General features: G+C 31.3%; 1 protein-coding gene across 1 annotated transcript; it reads right to left on the bottom strand.

Moving 5' to 3' along the window:
- Positions 1 to 9,097: 9,097 nt before the first annotated feature.
- LOC118183428 (uncharacterized) lies at positions 9,098 to 12,365 on the bottom strand. Its single transcript, XM_085824196.1, has 3 exons — positions 12,186 to 12,365; positions 11,641 to 11,994; positions 9,098 to 9,728 (listed from the first exon to the last, which is right to left on the bottom strand). Exons 2-3 carry the CDS (start codon positions 11,976 to 11,978, stop codon positions 9,239 to 9,241), a joined length of 828 nt encoding a protein of 275 aa, XP_085680322.1. The 5' UTR covers positions 11,979 to 11,994; positions 12,186 to 12,365; the 3' UTR covers positions 9,098 to 9,238.
- Positions 12,366 to 13,700: the final 1,335 nt, after the last annotated feature.

Below are 13,700 nucleotides of genomic sequence, written 5' to 3'. Positions count from 1 at the left end.
TGATTAAATTCTGCAGAAAATTTTACGCCGAATTAACAGTGAATTTATTGAAAGTTTAAAGATCAAATCGATCCTCGTTCAAGATAGGCTTCAGTGGGCAGTCGCTTCTTCTCTAGCCTTTTTTTTTTTTTTTTTTGCTTATTACGTGGTCCGCCCTTATGCACTACACGGAAAGGGAGGAATGCCCCGTGGAGGTCTTTTTAAGAGAAACTGACTCGTATGCACGTTACACATTGGGCAAACCACGAAAACGCCCATGCATTCTTCTTTAGGTTAGAAGTTAGTTTTCCTTTTGAACTGTTTTATAGCATTATAAACAGCTCACAGTTGCATACTTGATTTTTTTCAACAATTTCTGAAACTAATTTACTTTATTTTATATAGATTGAATTCAGCCCAATGTTTATTAATTGGATGGTCATAGATTATAAAAATTCCTACTTTAAATTTCGATATTGTTTTTCTTCCTCAATTATTTAATTTTTTCCATATGTTTTGTTTTTCCAGGGAAGTGAGATATACATTCAGTATGTATCAGTATAGTATTAGTTTTATTAATTCCTATACAAAATGTAGCAATAACAACATATAGTATTTCTGTTGTAATTGAAAGCTAGATTTGAAGTCCTGCAGACCCTACTAGACAAACAGCGAGCTGTAGCTACGTGTTAAGCAACTCCTAGTACTAACGAAAATTAAAGTTGGCGCTGTGCTCTGAGGCCTTTGGAAATAGAAGAATAAGCGCTTTCGCGCGACTTAGATTAGTATCTAAGTTAAACAATTGCTATATAGGAAATGCATAACAAAGTTGAAACTTAATAAACATAGATGAAGTAAATTATATATCAAGAAATTGTATTCTGGCGATGAGGAATTGAAAATTATTTGCCAAGTATAAATGTGTTAATACTAGAATAATGAAAATACGGCGAGAGTAATAATATGTGTTGAAGTAAGGTACAACAAAGTCTTATTCCCGCTTTGTCTGCGGCAAAGTCCATTTCTTTGCAAGTTATATGAAAGTTGAATACTTACTAAATGAAAATGCAAAGATATTTAGAGAATTCAAAATAAAAATTCTAATGCTTTGTCAGATAAATCACAGTCTTTAGTCTAATATCTTTTGCTTTGAAGAAATTTATTAATGAGATACATTCCGCAAGAGAAGAAGAGGAAAAAAGTGGTCCCGTGATCTAGTGACAACAATCTCCGCACGTGCGCTGTTTACGATGGAGTCTATAGCAGATGTACCACTAAAATTAATTGATTTTTCTAATTTAGAAATTTACAGCTATTGTGAAAAATTAAAAAGTACTCTTGGAAGTGATTTCTCTTTTCTTGATGTCAATAAAAAGGGCCTTCTCTTTTTCAAGGAAAAGCATGTGAATAACATTTGTTTTCAAGTAATGTCCGATAGTAGGGTATTTATAGTAAGCTGTGTTAAGGCAGAAATGAAGAAAACAGTTAATTATAAAACGTCTGTGCAAATTTCTGCAGAAAATGAGGTAAGATTCATAAATTTTCTTTTATGCATAATACCTACCAATATTCATGTTTTACTTTCCTAGGAATATTAAGTGTATATCAATAGTTGAAAAATATTCTCGAGACCTTGAATAATGTTTTCCAAACTTTAAAATGCAAACATAATCATGTAAATATTTGTTAATAGTTTATGCATAGTTGTTCTAAATTATTGAAATAGTTGAATTCACGCAAGATCTGCTTATTTGCAAAAACATAAACACCAAGCTAATTTTCTCTTATTAATTGAGTGCCATAGAGAACATATTATACCACTGAATTTTTATTAATTTCGTTACATTGTGTTTTAATAATGTGGCTGTTAGAATCTAGTTTTAATCAATACGCATAAATGTAGTATTTTTTATCGCTTTCTACTATAAAATAAAGAAATATCTATGATAAAAAAATTATTAATTTCACAGCTAGAATTACAGCGAACTCAGTTGTGCAAATCAATACAATTTTCTTTTTGACATTTTTACTGTAATATAAAAAATAAATGTTAATCTGAAGTTCATGCTATCTATAGATTTAGAATCAGTTATGAACAATTAAATTTCAAGGGGTACAAAATTATGTATTAATTTTGAACTGTGTATCATATTAGTATCACTACCGTGACGTAATTTCAGGGCAACTGTATTTATAATGTTCCAGACATTTTAGTCTAACATTTTTGAAAACCATCTTGTGCTTGTCAGGCTGATAAAATTGTGACTTAAAATTATAATAGTAATTACATTATTATTGTAGAACAACATACATGAGCATTATTTTATGTATTTCCTCTTGCAGTATACAGAATTATTATTGCAAATGATTCATAAGATTTCAAAAAAGTACTGAAAATAATTTTAAAAATTATAATTATTAAAAAAAACTATTAAGTTATTTAATACTATTTGAAATCAAGTAGAAATATTTCATATTTTACTGATAAAACTATAAATGTTCGATGTGTGTTGTTCTGGTTTTATGATGTACATAGAAATGAGTATCCCAATCTTTCCAACATGTATTGTAACTTTTCGATACTGTTTCTTTATAAATGCTTGGCCATCTAAAGTTGTTGCCTTTACATAGGCAAGTATTATTCTTAAATACCATCTAATATTCTGGTGGCTTTTTGGAATATACAGTTGCATTGTGGTGCTTTGAAATAATTTTGCATAGTAACAAAAATATAAATGTTGTATATTTCCAAAACACAAAATACTTCAACATTTTCATAAATGGTCACTTATTGGCTGCATGAGATGAACACAAGAATGCCTCTATATGTAAACTTAAATATTTAACATATTTAAGTTTACATATATGAATGTGTGTGATTTATAACTTAAAAATTATTGGACTTTGAAACCCACTGAATAAATTGTAACAACCTTGCATAGTTGGTCCCAGAATTTCATTAATGTTCATATTTTTTATTATAGATTCAGACTGCTATTTGTGAGTGCCCTGGTGGATCTAATCTTGCAAGTTGCATGTTTTTGCATTGCTTTATGCATTGGTTGATTATAGTCAAAAAAAATTATATGAAGCCCCAACTGAACAGCTACAAAAATGGCATCAACCAAGGCCAAAACTCTTATCACCAAAAAAGAGTTCAGATATATTTAAGCCACATACTTCCAATTATTCAACCACGAATTCTGTTAACTTTTCAGCACTTTTTGGAGAAAACTGTAATTTCCCAATATTCTCTGTACTGGAATGTACAGACCATCTATTTCAAGTCGGAACAATTCCCCTACCTGCATTGGTATGTACCAGGATAAATATTGAAATGCCCGACTTCTTAAATATAGAAGAAGTGCTTTACTTTCATCAAAACATAAAATGTAGCCTAGAAGAAGCATGGGAGATAGAGCTTAAAACTACAGAACAGAGTGAGAGCAATTTGTGGAAGAACCACCGTCAGATAAGACTAACAGCTTCTGCCTTTCATAGTATTGCTCACAGGATAGCGGACTTTGATACACTGGCAGCAAATATATACAGAAATCATGAAAAAGACCTCAGCAAATTGCCAGCAGTCTCATTTGGTTCCAGACATGAAAGTGTTATTAGAAATTTTATCAGGAGCCAAAATGAATCTTATATTTTGAGAAAAGTTGGGGTTGTTACCAACCCACGTATTCCATTTTTGTGTGCATCACCTGATGGCTTACTTTTCAACAAAGAAAATGTTCGGCTTGTCGAAATAAAATGCTGTTACAATCCTGAAAATGTTGAGCTAAATCAGCTTGCCAAAAGACCAAATTTTTGTTTATACAATGTAGATGGAATTTGGAAGCTTAAAACAATTCATGCATACTTTTATCAGATTCAAGGGCAATTAGCGATAAGTAATTTAACAGAATGCCAGTTTACTTTTTATTACAAATATCCAAATTATATTCATACACAGATTATACATTTTGATCCTGTATTTTGGAATAATTTGAAACAACAACTTAAAAATTTTTATTTTAATCATTACATTAAATTCTGTTTAAGATGTTAAATTTTATCTTGGCAGTATATCTGAAATTTCATATATACATTGTGAGCAATATACTATTATTGACATGTTCTAGCTGTAAAAAGAATTATATAAATATGTAACTTGCCTTTATGTATAAAAGCAGGCAACAATGAGCTGTTGGTAACAGTGATACCCCCACAGTATAGTGGATAATAGAGAATTTGTTCTCGGGGACCTGCATACCATTTTACGTTAAGGCTGTAATTGCTTTAAATAATCATCGATAATTGATCATTCTTTCATCAAGCCTTTGGTGGACTTAACTCATTTAAGGTATAATTATGTATTGGGATCAGTATGAAATCAATATTTCCTTAGCATGTTTGATGTGACTGAAAACTAGCTAAATTTCTTACAACTTTAGCTCTTTGATTTAAATCATTGGAAAAAGGAATTCGACCATTTCTTAAAATCTGATGTGATACTTAACAAATCTTACTAATAAAATAATTCAGTTAAAATGGATCTATAAGGTGCACAGACTGATATTGTTTTCTATATGAAAGAGTTTAAAATAAATCAAATTACAAGCTGTAACACAATGGCCAATACAGTACAAAGTCCGAAATCTGGACTCGTCGGGACCTTGGCGATTCTGGATTTGGGATTTTTCCGGATATCAGATCATCAATTTAAATCTGGCGAGATGGCATGCAGAAATTATACAATTAAAAATATGAATTCGTAATTTATGAAATAAAGAACAATTATAGTTAAACAAAAGGGTATCAAAATTTACAAAAAAAAAAGATTAATATTTATTTGTTTACTCTATTAAGGCTTTATCTAGGGGCGGCGCTAGATACCGCCTGGTGCAGTCTGTACGGGTCCTAAATTCTGCTACAAAGCGCCTATTTAAGTTATAAATTTTTACCGCGCCTAAACTTTGGATCCCAGGTGCTTTCCCTAAATCATGAAAAACTTCTCATCCCTTAATTTTGCCACTTGGTGCTTCCCCAAATTCCAAAAATTTTGTCTTCCCTTAATTCTGCTGCCGCTTCTGGGTTTATGATGAGTAACATATCAGTTATTCTTAATTAAAATAGCACTAAATGTAATCCTTTGGCCTAAGAGTTTCATTAACAAAATCTATTTTTAGCATATGAAAAGAAATTTTTGTTAAATTTTTCTTTGTCAACATTTCTTAAAGCATTTAAAAATCTATAATCATCGCCAAGCATAATGTTAGCATAAAAGGTTGCCATATTCTTGTTATTCAATTACTAATATATATGAAAAAGAAAAGTTTAGACATCAATGCATGAGTTATTACTGAAGCTGCCATGTTTTGATAAACATGTGGTGATGAAAGCAAAATATAATGAATAATGACTCGCCACATCGCTGTTGGTGATATAAAATAGGTGAATGTTTGATTTGAGATGTATGCTAAGCATATACTCAACTAAGGATCCAAATTATTAATCTCACAAATTTATGCTTACATGATTGTTTTTCCATGAGGTATTTTTTTAGTGCCTAAGTGAAATTAAGAATCAAAATTTTTAAGTGAAAATCTCCACGTTTTATTACGGAAGGAAAAATCAAATGCGTATGCGTAAAGTATACCAAAAAAAAAAAAAAAAAAAAAAAAAAAAAAAATGTTCGTGGCTTTAAGGTCCGGATTTCGGACTTTGTATTATACTTAAACTGAGAAAGTGTAAGTAATGACCATACTTTTTACTACTGCCATCGCACATACATAGTTTGCTACTTGCCACTGACATAGAAGACTCTGCTTGGTCTTCTGCTGCCATAGCCCATTAAAACCAAATTTCCTACCAGACATGTCTATCATACATCCCACATTGATTTCTGCAGTTATTTCATGCAGTGTTGTTTCAGTCATTAAGTGCAGGTGATTGGCCACTGTGTCCATGATGCGAGGTTATACCTGAACTTACGTATTCCTGGCACGTTCTTGTTACCTCGCAATGTTGAATTCCCTAATTTCCAAAATGGAATGTCCCATGCATCTAGCTCCAACTACCATTCCATGCTTAGAGTCTGTTAATTCCCACTGTGGGGCTATAATCACACTGAAAACGTTTTTACATGAATAACTTGAATACAAACAAAAGCCCTGCCAATTTGCCCCATTTATACATATATCAGTGTATATATATCATACACACCCTGTATAAGTTCACTCTCCTACATTTGAGAAACATTTTTGGGAAAACAAACTTGTTGAGCAATGCCATTGCCACTAACAAAAACAACATTCCAATGTTCACAATAAAATTTAATTCACGATTTAGTGAATTTTGTTTATTTCCATTTTAGCAGATAATAAGCCTCACTTGGATAGACTGCGCCATCTTCTCTGCCATCATCAAATTCTATGTTACAGTTACTGATTCGATATGGTTTTATTAACTAAAGAGCGCCTCACAGATATCATACAGATTGAATTGGTCTGCGACATCAGATGTTGAATTAAAAAAAAAAAAAATTAAAAAAAAATTACTGCATGAACGATATATTTAATAATCAAGTTCTCCAACGTGCCATCAATCGGCGGCAATGCCGCTGGATATATTTTTAGGTTCTGTGTATAAGTCGACCCCCTACTACGAACTTTGATTTTTTTCTTAAAATTTGTCACTTATATGCGAGTATATACAGTATATACATAGCAATAAAACAAATCAATAAATAATCTTTGGATTATGGTAACTTGGCGATTTTTTGGCAAAAATTTGGCAACCAACCCCGCTACAGCAACCTGCTAGTTTTGTTTTGGACACCATTTTGTTTTCATGAAGTAAAGGAATGTGTTTTTTTTTTTTTTTTTACTCAACATTTTTTTCAACAATCTGCTAGCCGAATTACGCTTATACTAGAACTTTTATGGAACAAAAATGCTTAATCATGACGAAGATTAGGTGCGAAATTAGGAGAAAGTGCAGAATCGCAAACTGCTTGCGGCGTTTTTAAGAATTCGACATAGACGGTATCCATATACACGTCGACCTATTTTCACTTAAAAAAACATCCCAGAATTACACAAAAATGGCATTGCGCACACTCTTGACTTTATCCATGTACAGTGCTAAAGTCCTAGCTAGTAACCTTTATCGCCTTACCAAAATGTCACCAAACTACTTGTTGCCATATTCCAAAGATTAGACATATAAATGTATTACTGGTTGAAATTTCAATGGAATTTGCTTTATCAAAGTTATGTTGCTAATATGGAAGGAGTTCTGATGATGTGTTTATTTGTGTTAATTTTTATATTGCATCTCTGATTTATTATTTATATTATACAATTATTTTCCTTGTTCTATACATGCATATCGAAATTTACATTTCTCATAGAGCGGCGATAATAAAACTAAATACAAAGGTAGAATAATGATAATACATTTTTATCTTTAAATGACTGATGATCTATGTTAATTTTTTCATTATACAGTCAAAAGTCGTTAATTCGGACACCCATAATTCGGAATGATCTATAATCCGGACCTCAAAACTAAAAACTTTCTGCGCATGCGCCGCGTTGACACATGCGCATAGGCGTTTACGCGTGCGCGTAAGACCTTTTACGACTGCGCATATGAGTGTGCGCAAGTGCAGAATACGTTTTCGCGTGCGCGTTTTATGTATAATAGACGTATAAGCTGAAATTATCTAATTATCTATTTCAGTTAATGTTAATGATTGCGATGTTCCTTAATTTTCGAATTGGATCCGGCTTATTGTTTTTTGCAGACTGTAAGAGCAATTTTATAAAAGTAAGCTTAAACTTTCGATTATATCAAATAGAATTTCCGATATATATTTGTTAATATGTAAAGGATCTAAAGCGAAAGTATGTTTCGAAATCCTAAATCTGTTTATCAATTTCACGCTGCTCGGCGGGGCGAACACCGTGGCGAGCGCGTAATGAATTGGAAGTTGATCTGTCAACACTATCCTTATCTTCAGCGCAGATGTTTTTATTTTATTTGGCTTATAATTCCTTACCAAATGTAGTATTTCATCTCGATATGCTCCGTCTTTGATATGATTTAAAACAAGTTCCTCGTCATTATAATTCGCTTCCGATAGCGAAGAAAAGTGACAGAGGTTATAGAAAATGAAAAAATTTCGATTGACAAATTAGTCGGTGTTCTGGACACAGCAATTATAGGACTTGAACAGCGGAACTTTGTAACTGAACAAGAAATTATGTCTGTTTAATAGAATTAAAGAGAAAGTATTATCACATGAAACGAAGCAAAACTTAAACAACTTACATTGAAAGAAATGTTTAATAAAGTAAACAAATAAATATTAAGCTTTTTCTTTTTGCAAATTTTAATACCCTTTAGATCATAATTGTTCTTTATTTCATAAATTACGGTTTCATATTTTTAATTTTAGAATTTCTGCATGCCATCTAACGAGATTTAAACTGATGATCTATAATCCGGAAAAATCGATAATCAAGAATCGCCGAAGTCCCGACGAGTCCGGATTAACGACTTTTGACTGTATAACAAAAGAATATGAAACTACTTTTTAAAATTAATCATTTTATATAAGATTTTGAAAAGTACACAGATTTATAAAACAAAAAAAATTTCCATTAACAAATGGTATGAAGTAAAATATATGTACACATATTTGGGAATACATTAACCATCTAACTATTTTTTTTTTCAGAATTTAATGGTAAAACATTTATCAGAGGTTTATTAAAATTCGTTAAAAATGCAACAATAAAAAACACCTCATTTAAATTATGTAGGCTAATATATGGAATAGCTCCCTCAAAATAGCGGAATATTTTTATTCTTCCTATTGCCCGTTCAATATGCACTCTTTTATTGGAAATAGCTTTATTTTCACTTCTTTGTTCAAGAGTGAACTGAATGTTTCCTTTCAAAAAGTGCGGTATTTTTAAATGACACCCTTTCTTAGATAATTCTGAATTAATTGTAAATCCTTTATCAGCTAATACTAAATCTCCTTCCTCGAGCAAATCAAGTAACTGACTTTTTAAAAAGAGAGCTTTATCTGATATTGCACCACACCACAAATACAAATCTGAAATAAAGGTGAGTGCTCCAGAAGGAGAGATGCCAACTAGTGCTTTCAGCGTATTGGCATTTTTGTAGTAGCTGAAAGTTAGTTGCTGTTCTGTAGGATTGCATGGCCTCTGTATTTCGAGCTCTGTGCAATCAATGATTACTCGGCAATTTGGATATTGATGTAAGAATTGCAGAGGCATGAACTCTTTAACTTGGGCCTTTTTTGGTATATATTCACACATTTAAGCTTAGTAGAAACAATTCTCGTTACACAATTGAAAATCTTTGAAACTGTAGAAGAAGCTATCTTAAAAATTATTCCTAGGAATTCATTTGTGGTTCCAGTTCGAATTTTCACTAGAAACATGAAAAATTGATCAATAGGTGGCATTCTGTCTTTCTTTAACAAATCTTCCGATAAATTAAAAAAGTTGAATATTGTCATAAACGTCTCATGAGAGAAACCTGTTACGCATTTCATGTTTACTTTTATCCTCTCATTAGCTGAAGAAAACACATTCAATAAAACATTATTTTGTGCAGCATCCAATTGGTCTCTCATTTGACAAAATTCGTTTAAAATTAACAAAAAAGACTCGTCAGTTTGTGATGATACTGTCTTCCTTATGCAAACAGGAATATTTGCTCTGAAAAGAAAAGAAAATATGTACTGTAATAAATAGTTTGACAGTATAAATAAAACAAAAGTTTTAATATTAAAATAAATATTTTTCTTCAATAGTAATGTCCAAAATTTAAAGCATGAATTGCAGCTCCTACACCACAGAATAGTTATGGTTGATTTCCACCATAACTATTCTGTGGTTATGGAATTGGTGAATAGGAATTTTCCTAATCAGCAATTAGTCAAGCAATATGCTTTTTTTTTTTTTTTTTTTCATTTTCTTTTTTTAATGTTGTGATAGACAGGCAAACAACATCCATAGTCATATTATTGCTATTTTTTTAATATATTTACAATTTCTAGATATTATACATGAAAATTTCAAGACGGTATATATGTAACTAAGGATGGGTTATATTCAATATTATAAAAAAATATATTGTAGACGACAAGCTCCAAGACCAAAATAAATGCATAAGTGTCCTTTTAATAATTTGAAAAATAAAGATAATAATGAAAAAAAGAAATAATAAAAGCAAACAGTGCTTTTAATAATTTGGGAATAAATATATGTATAAAATACAGGTACTCTCAACTGGGTATAAAGTATATATGTTATGAATAACAATCCCCTATCCCCATTTTGGTGACACTACACCATGCTACACGTTGCAAACATCTAATTTATCACTTGCATCTAGCTAAAGTACCAAAATAACTGATAAATTTAAAATATCTGACTACAAGTATAAATAACATTTTATTATGAAAAGACGTATCTAAAATATCTATTCTGATTACAGTACAACAACTTAATAAAAAAATGCATTCTCTTAGCTAGAAAGGTATCAATGTAACTGATTTAGGTACTTTTCCATTATGCACTTGCCATGCATTTTGATGTGTATGTGTGAATAACAGAAAAATGAGGTATGTGTGTACACATATACCATTTCGCACACACACATACCAAAATTTGCATGGCAGATATATAAAGGAAAAGTTCTCTCATTTATTTGGCATTCTTTTGTTGAACTATTTAAATACTTTTGTAATATATAGAATTCTTTATTAAAGCGGTTCCCAAGACTGAATCACTAATCAACTGAAACATCTCATTGAAATCTTTCCACATATTTCTCCTACCTCATTACATGTTACATCTTGGTTGATTAGTAATTAAATTTGGGGGACATTTTACTAAATTTTCAATTTTTTTGTGAAACTTTTACATGCAAATAAACATAAGGCATACAAAATACAGGACGAACTAACAATAAAAATTATTTTTTAATCAGCAATACTGAAGCATTTAGAAGCTTAAAATTTCTATGTAGTAAGCTATTTGGAAGGATAAACTTAAGGCTAGCGTCTAATATAATACCTTACAATGTGATGCTAGTAATCAGAATCTGGTGAAGTAAATAATAACAACCCAGAAATCAAATTCAATGAATTTATTATTAAGTATTATCAGCAGTGGTAAAAAATGAAGTAAGAAACACCAAAGAAATAAGCATAGAAAGTGTCATATTATAGAAATAAGTATTAAAATTAGGTGGAAACCTCGCTAACTGCTTCATCAGTGAAGTGTCTACCAAAGTTGTAAGAATTGAAGTAAGAAACATGATAAAAGAATAAAACAACAAGTCCTTAACATATAAGCAATAAAAAACCTGTCGAATACAAAATAATATGTATCATGCCATAGACAGCAATTAAGTTGCGATCCAGGCAATTTTCATTTCGAAAACTATCAGCTGCAAAAAACATTGAAACAGGAAGAAAGTAATTAAATTTCATAGCACACCAATTATGATTTTATCTTTTTCTAAAACCAAAAGTGTAGAAAATTAAAAAAAAAAAAAAAATACATCTTTAGTTTTCATATACAAATGCTCTATGTATTTCTGATAAAACTAGTAGATAAATACCTCTTTTCTCTTGAACTTTCCTGTGATGGTTCACCAAATACATAACTAGTTCGCTTACGAGTGGTTCCTTCAGTCGAAATAAAAATAAATTTCGTTGGCATAGCATCTGCCTTTAATGACCTCCTGTTCGTGAATGGCTGGTATGTGAAACATTCTTCTTCAAAATGTTCAGAGCAAATTCTGGTAGGGGGGGTTGGATTGAAGTTTTCCCTTTTTATTCTTACTATCCACTCTTTACGCAGATTTTCATCCTTAGGATGGAAGGAAATCTTATTTTCTTTACATCTGTCTTTCATATTGTTATTTGAACAACCGTATGCACAACATGTAGTAGGCATTGTCAACCCTCAAAAACTGGAAATGTAAACAGGAATTTAGAAATCAAACAAAAGATTAAAACTATAATGGGAAAATGATAAATGAATTATCATATCAAGGAAAGAATTCATAAATAAATATTAACAATCAGAACATGGTAAAGCAGCGAACAAGAGAGTATCATGAAGATAACAATAACATATAAGAGTGGCAAAAATTATACTAACCAAATGAATGAACAGTTAATTAACGTTTGAAATAATACTTAAAACTGAAATGCAAATTTCATAACTAATTAAAAATAAACAAAGTTTCCGATTTTTCAACACAGCTACAACAGCACAAGCTTGTTTGTTTACATTAGCAGTCCTTACATCACGTGACCTCCGACGTCACCGGAATGTATCTCATTATGAGCAGAGAGAAAAATGAGATTGTTGCACTTTTGGCCTGCGTTGGAGAAGTTTAATACGCAGGGTTATGATGAATAGTACGAGGAGCTTGAATGGATGCACAATTGTTGGATCACAGTTTGCGATTTGTGTGATATGATGATGTTCTGAATTTTGTACACTTCCTAAGAAGTTATGCGCAGTCATCAATAAATAATCTTGCATAATCTAGAGATTCAAAACCCTAATTTTAAATACACACAAAAACTTAATTTGCATACTGGTGATGAATACGGAAAGAAGAAGTAATAGTGAAAACTTAAAACATAGCTAGTTAATTAACATAAGATACCTAACAAGCAGAATTTCAATTTAACACGGTGATTCAATCAAATGAGAAAGCATCAGATTTTCCCAATTTAAATTCCGATAGGTTACGGCTGAACTTAAATCCTGAGTTTCATTTAAAATATTAATAGCATTGAAAACACAAGTTTACTTCTTTTATAAATTTCTGAAAAGAAATAATGTGAATGCATTTTGTTTAACTAAGTGTCCCCTTTTGCATTTTTATGCACTTTTTAAAAATTTGAAGTCATTTACCTATAAGAAACAGTTTAATTTTTCTTATAGATAAATTTCTATTCAATGCTTAGAAGCAAATCTTTTAGTTAATTAAGTATTAATTCCTAGCACAACGGTGCAAGTGGCAGGTGACAGGTGACGGGGACACCTGCGTATAACATAGGTAAACAGGCATATTCCCACGTCCTCCACTATCTCGAAGAAGCAACTCGCTGGAGCCCCGCAAGGCTGCACCGGGAGTTTACATGGCCATACAGGAGTTGATGTCAAGTAGATTTTACATAGGACGTTGTTAATAACACAAAGTAATTTAAAAAGAATATAAAGGATAGCATTAAAACACTAAAACACACATATAAGCTGAAACACATAGATATACAAGCATAAAAACACACTCGTAATTACGTAACATAAAGACATAAAAACACACACGAAAATACATATCATGACACATAGAATACATATGGAAACACGTAGAGCACATAAATGCAAATATTGCACACAGAAGAAACATATGAGACATAGTGAGGTGTGCGTAAAGCAGAAGCGCTGTGCGGAAATATGCTCAGTACCCATAATACATAATGTACATACTTTCATTAGGGGCTTCTGTTGCATGATTTACATATTTCGTTGCATACACTACATTCGTGCATTGTACGTATATTATATATTTCGATTTACGATAACACATCATTCCATTGGGTGCCCAGTGCTTTGCACAACAGTGCAGTAAGTCATTCAAATTACGTATCTTTCAACTGC

Source organism: Stegodyphus dumicola, chromosome 9, assembly GCF_044657685.1.
Source record: "Stegodyphus dumicola isolate Sdum_Otavi_A_Nest chromosome 9, ASM4465768v1".
Taxonomy (NCBI): Eukaryota; Metazoa; Arthropoda; class Arachnida; order Araneae; family Eresidae; genus Stegodyphus; species Stegodyphus dumicola.
The sequence above is the reverse complement of the archived record's forward strand: the minus strand, read 5'-3'. Positions and strand labels throughout refer to the sequence as shown.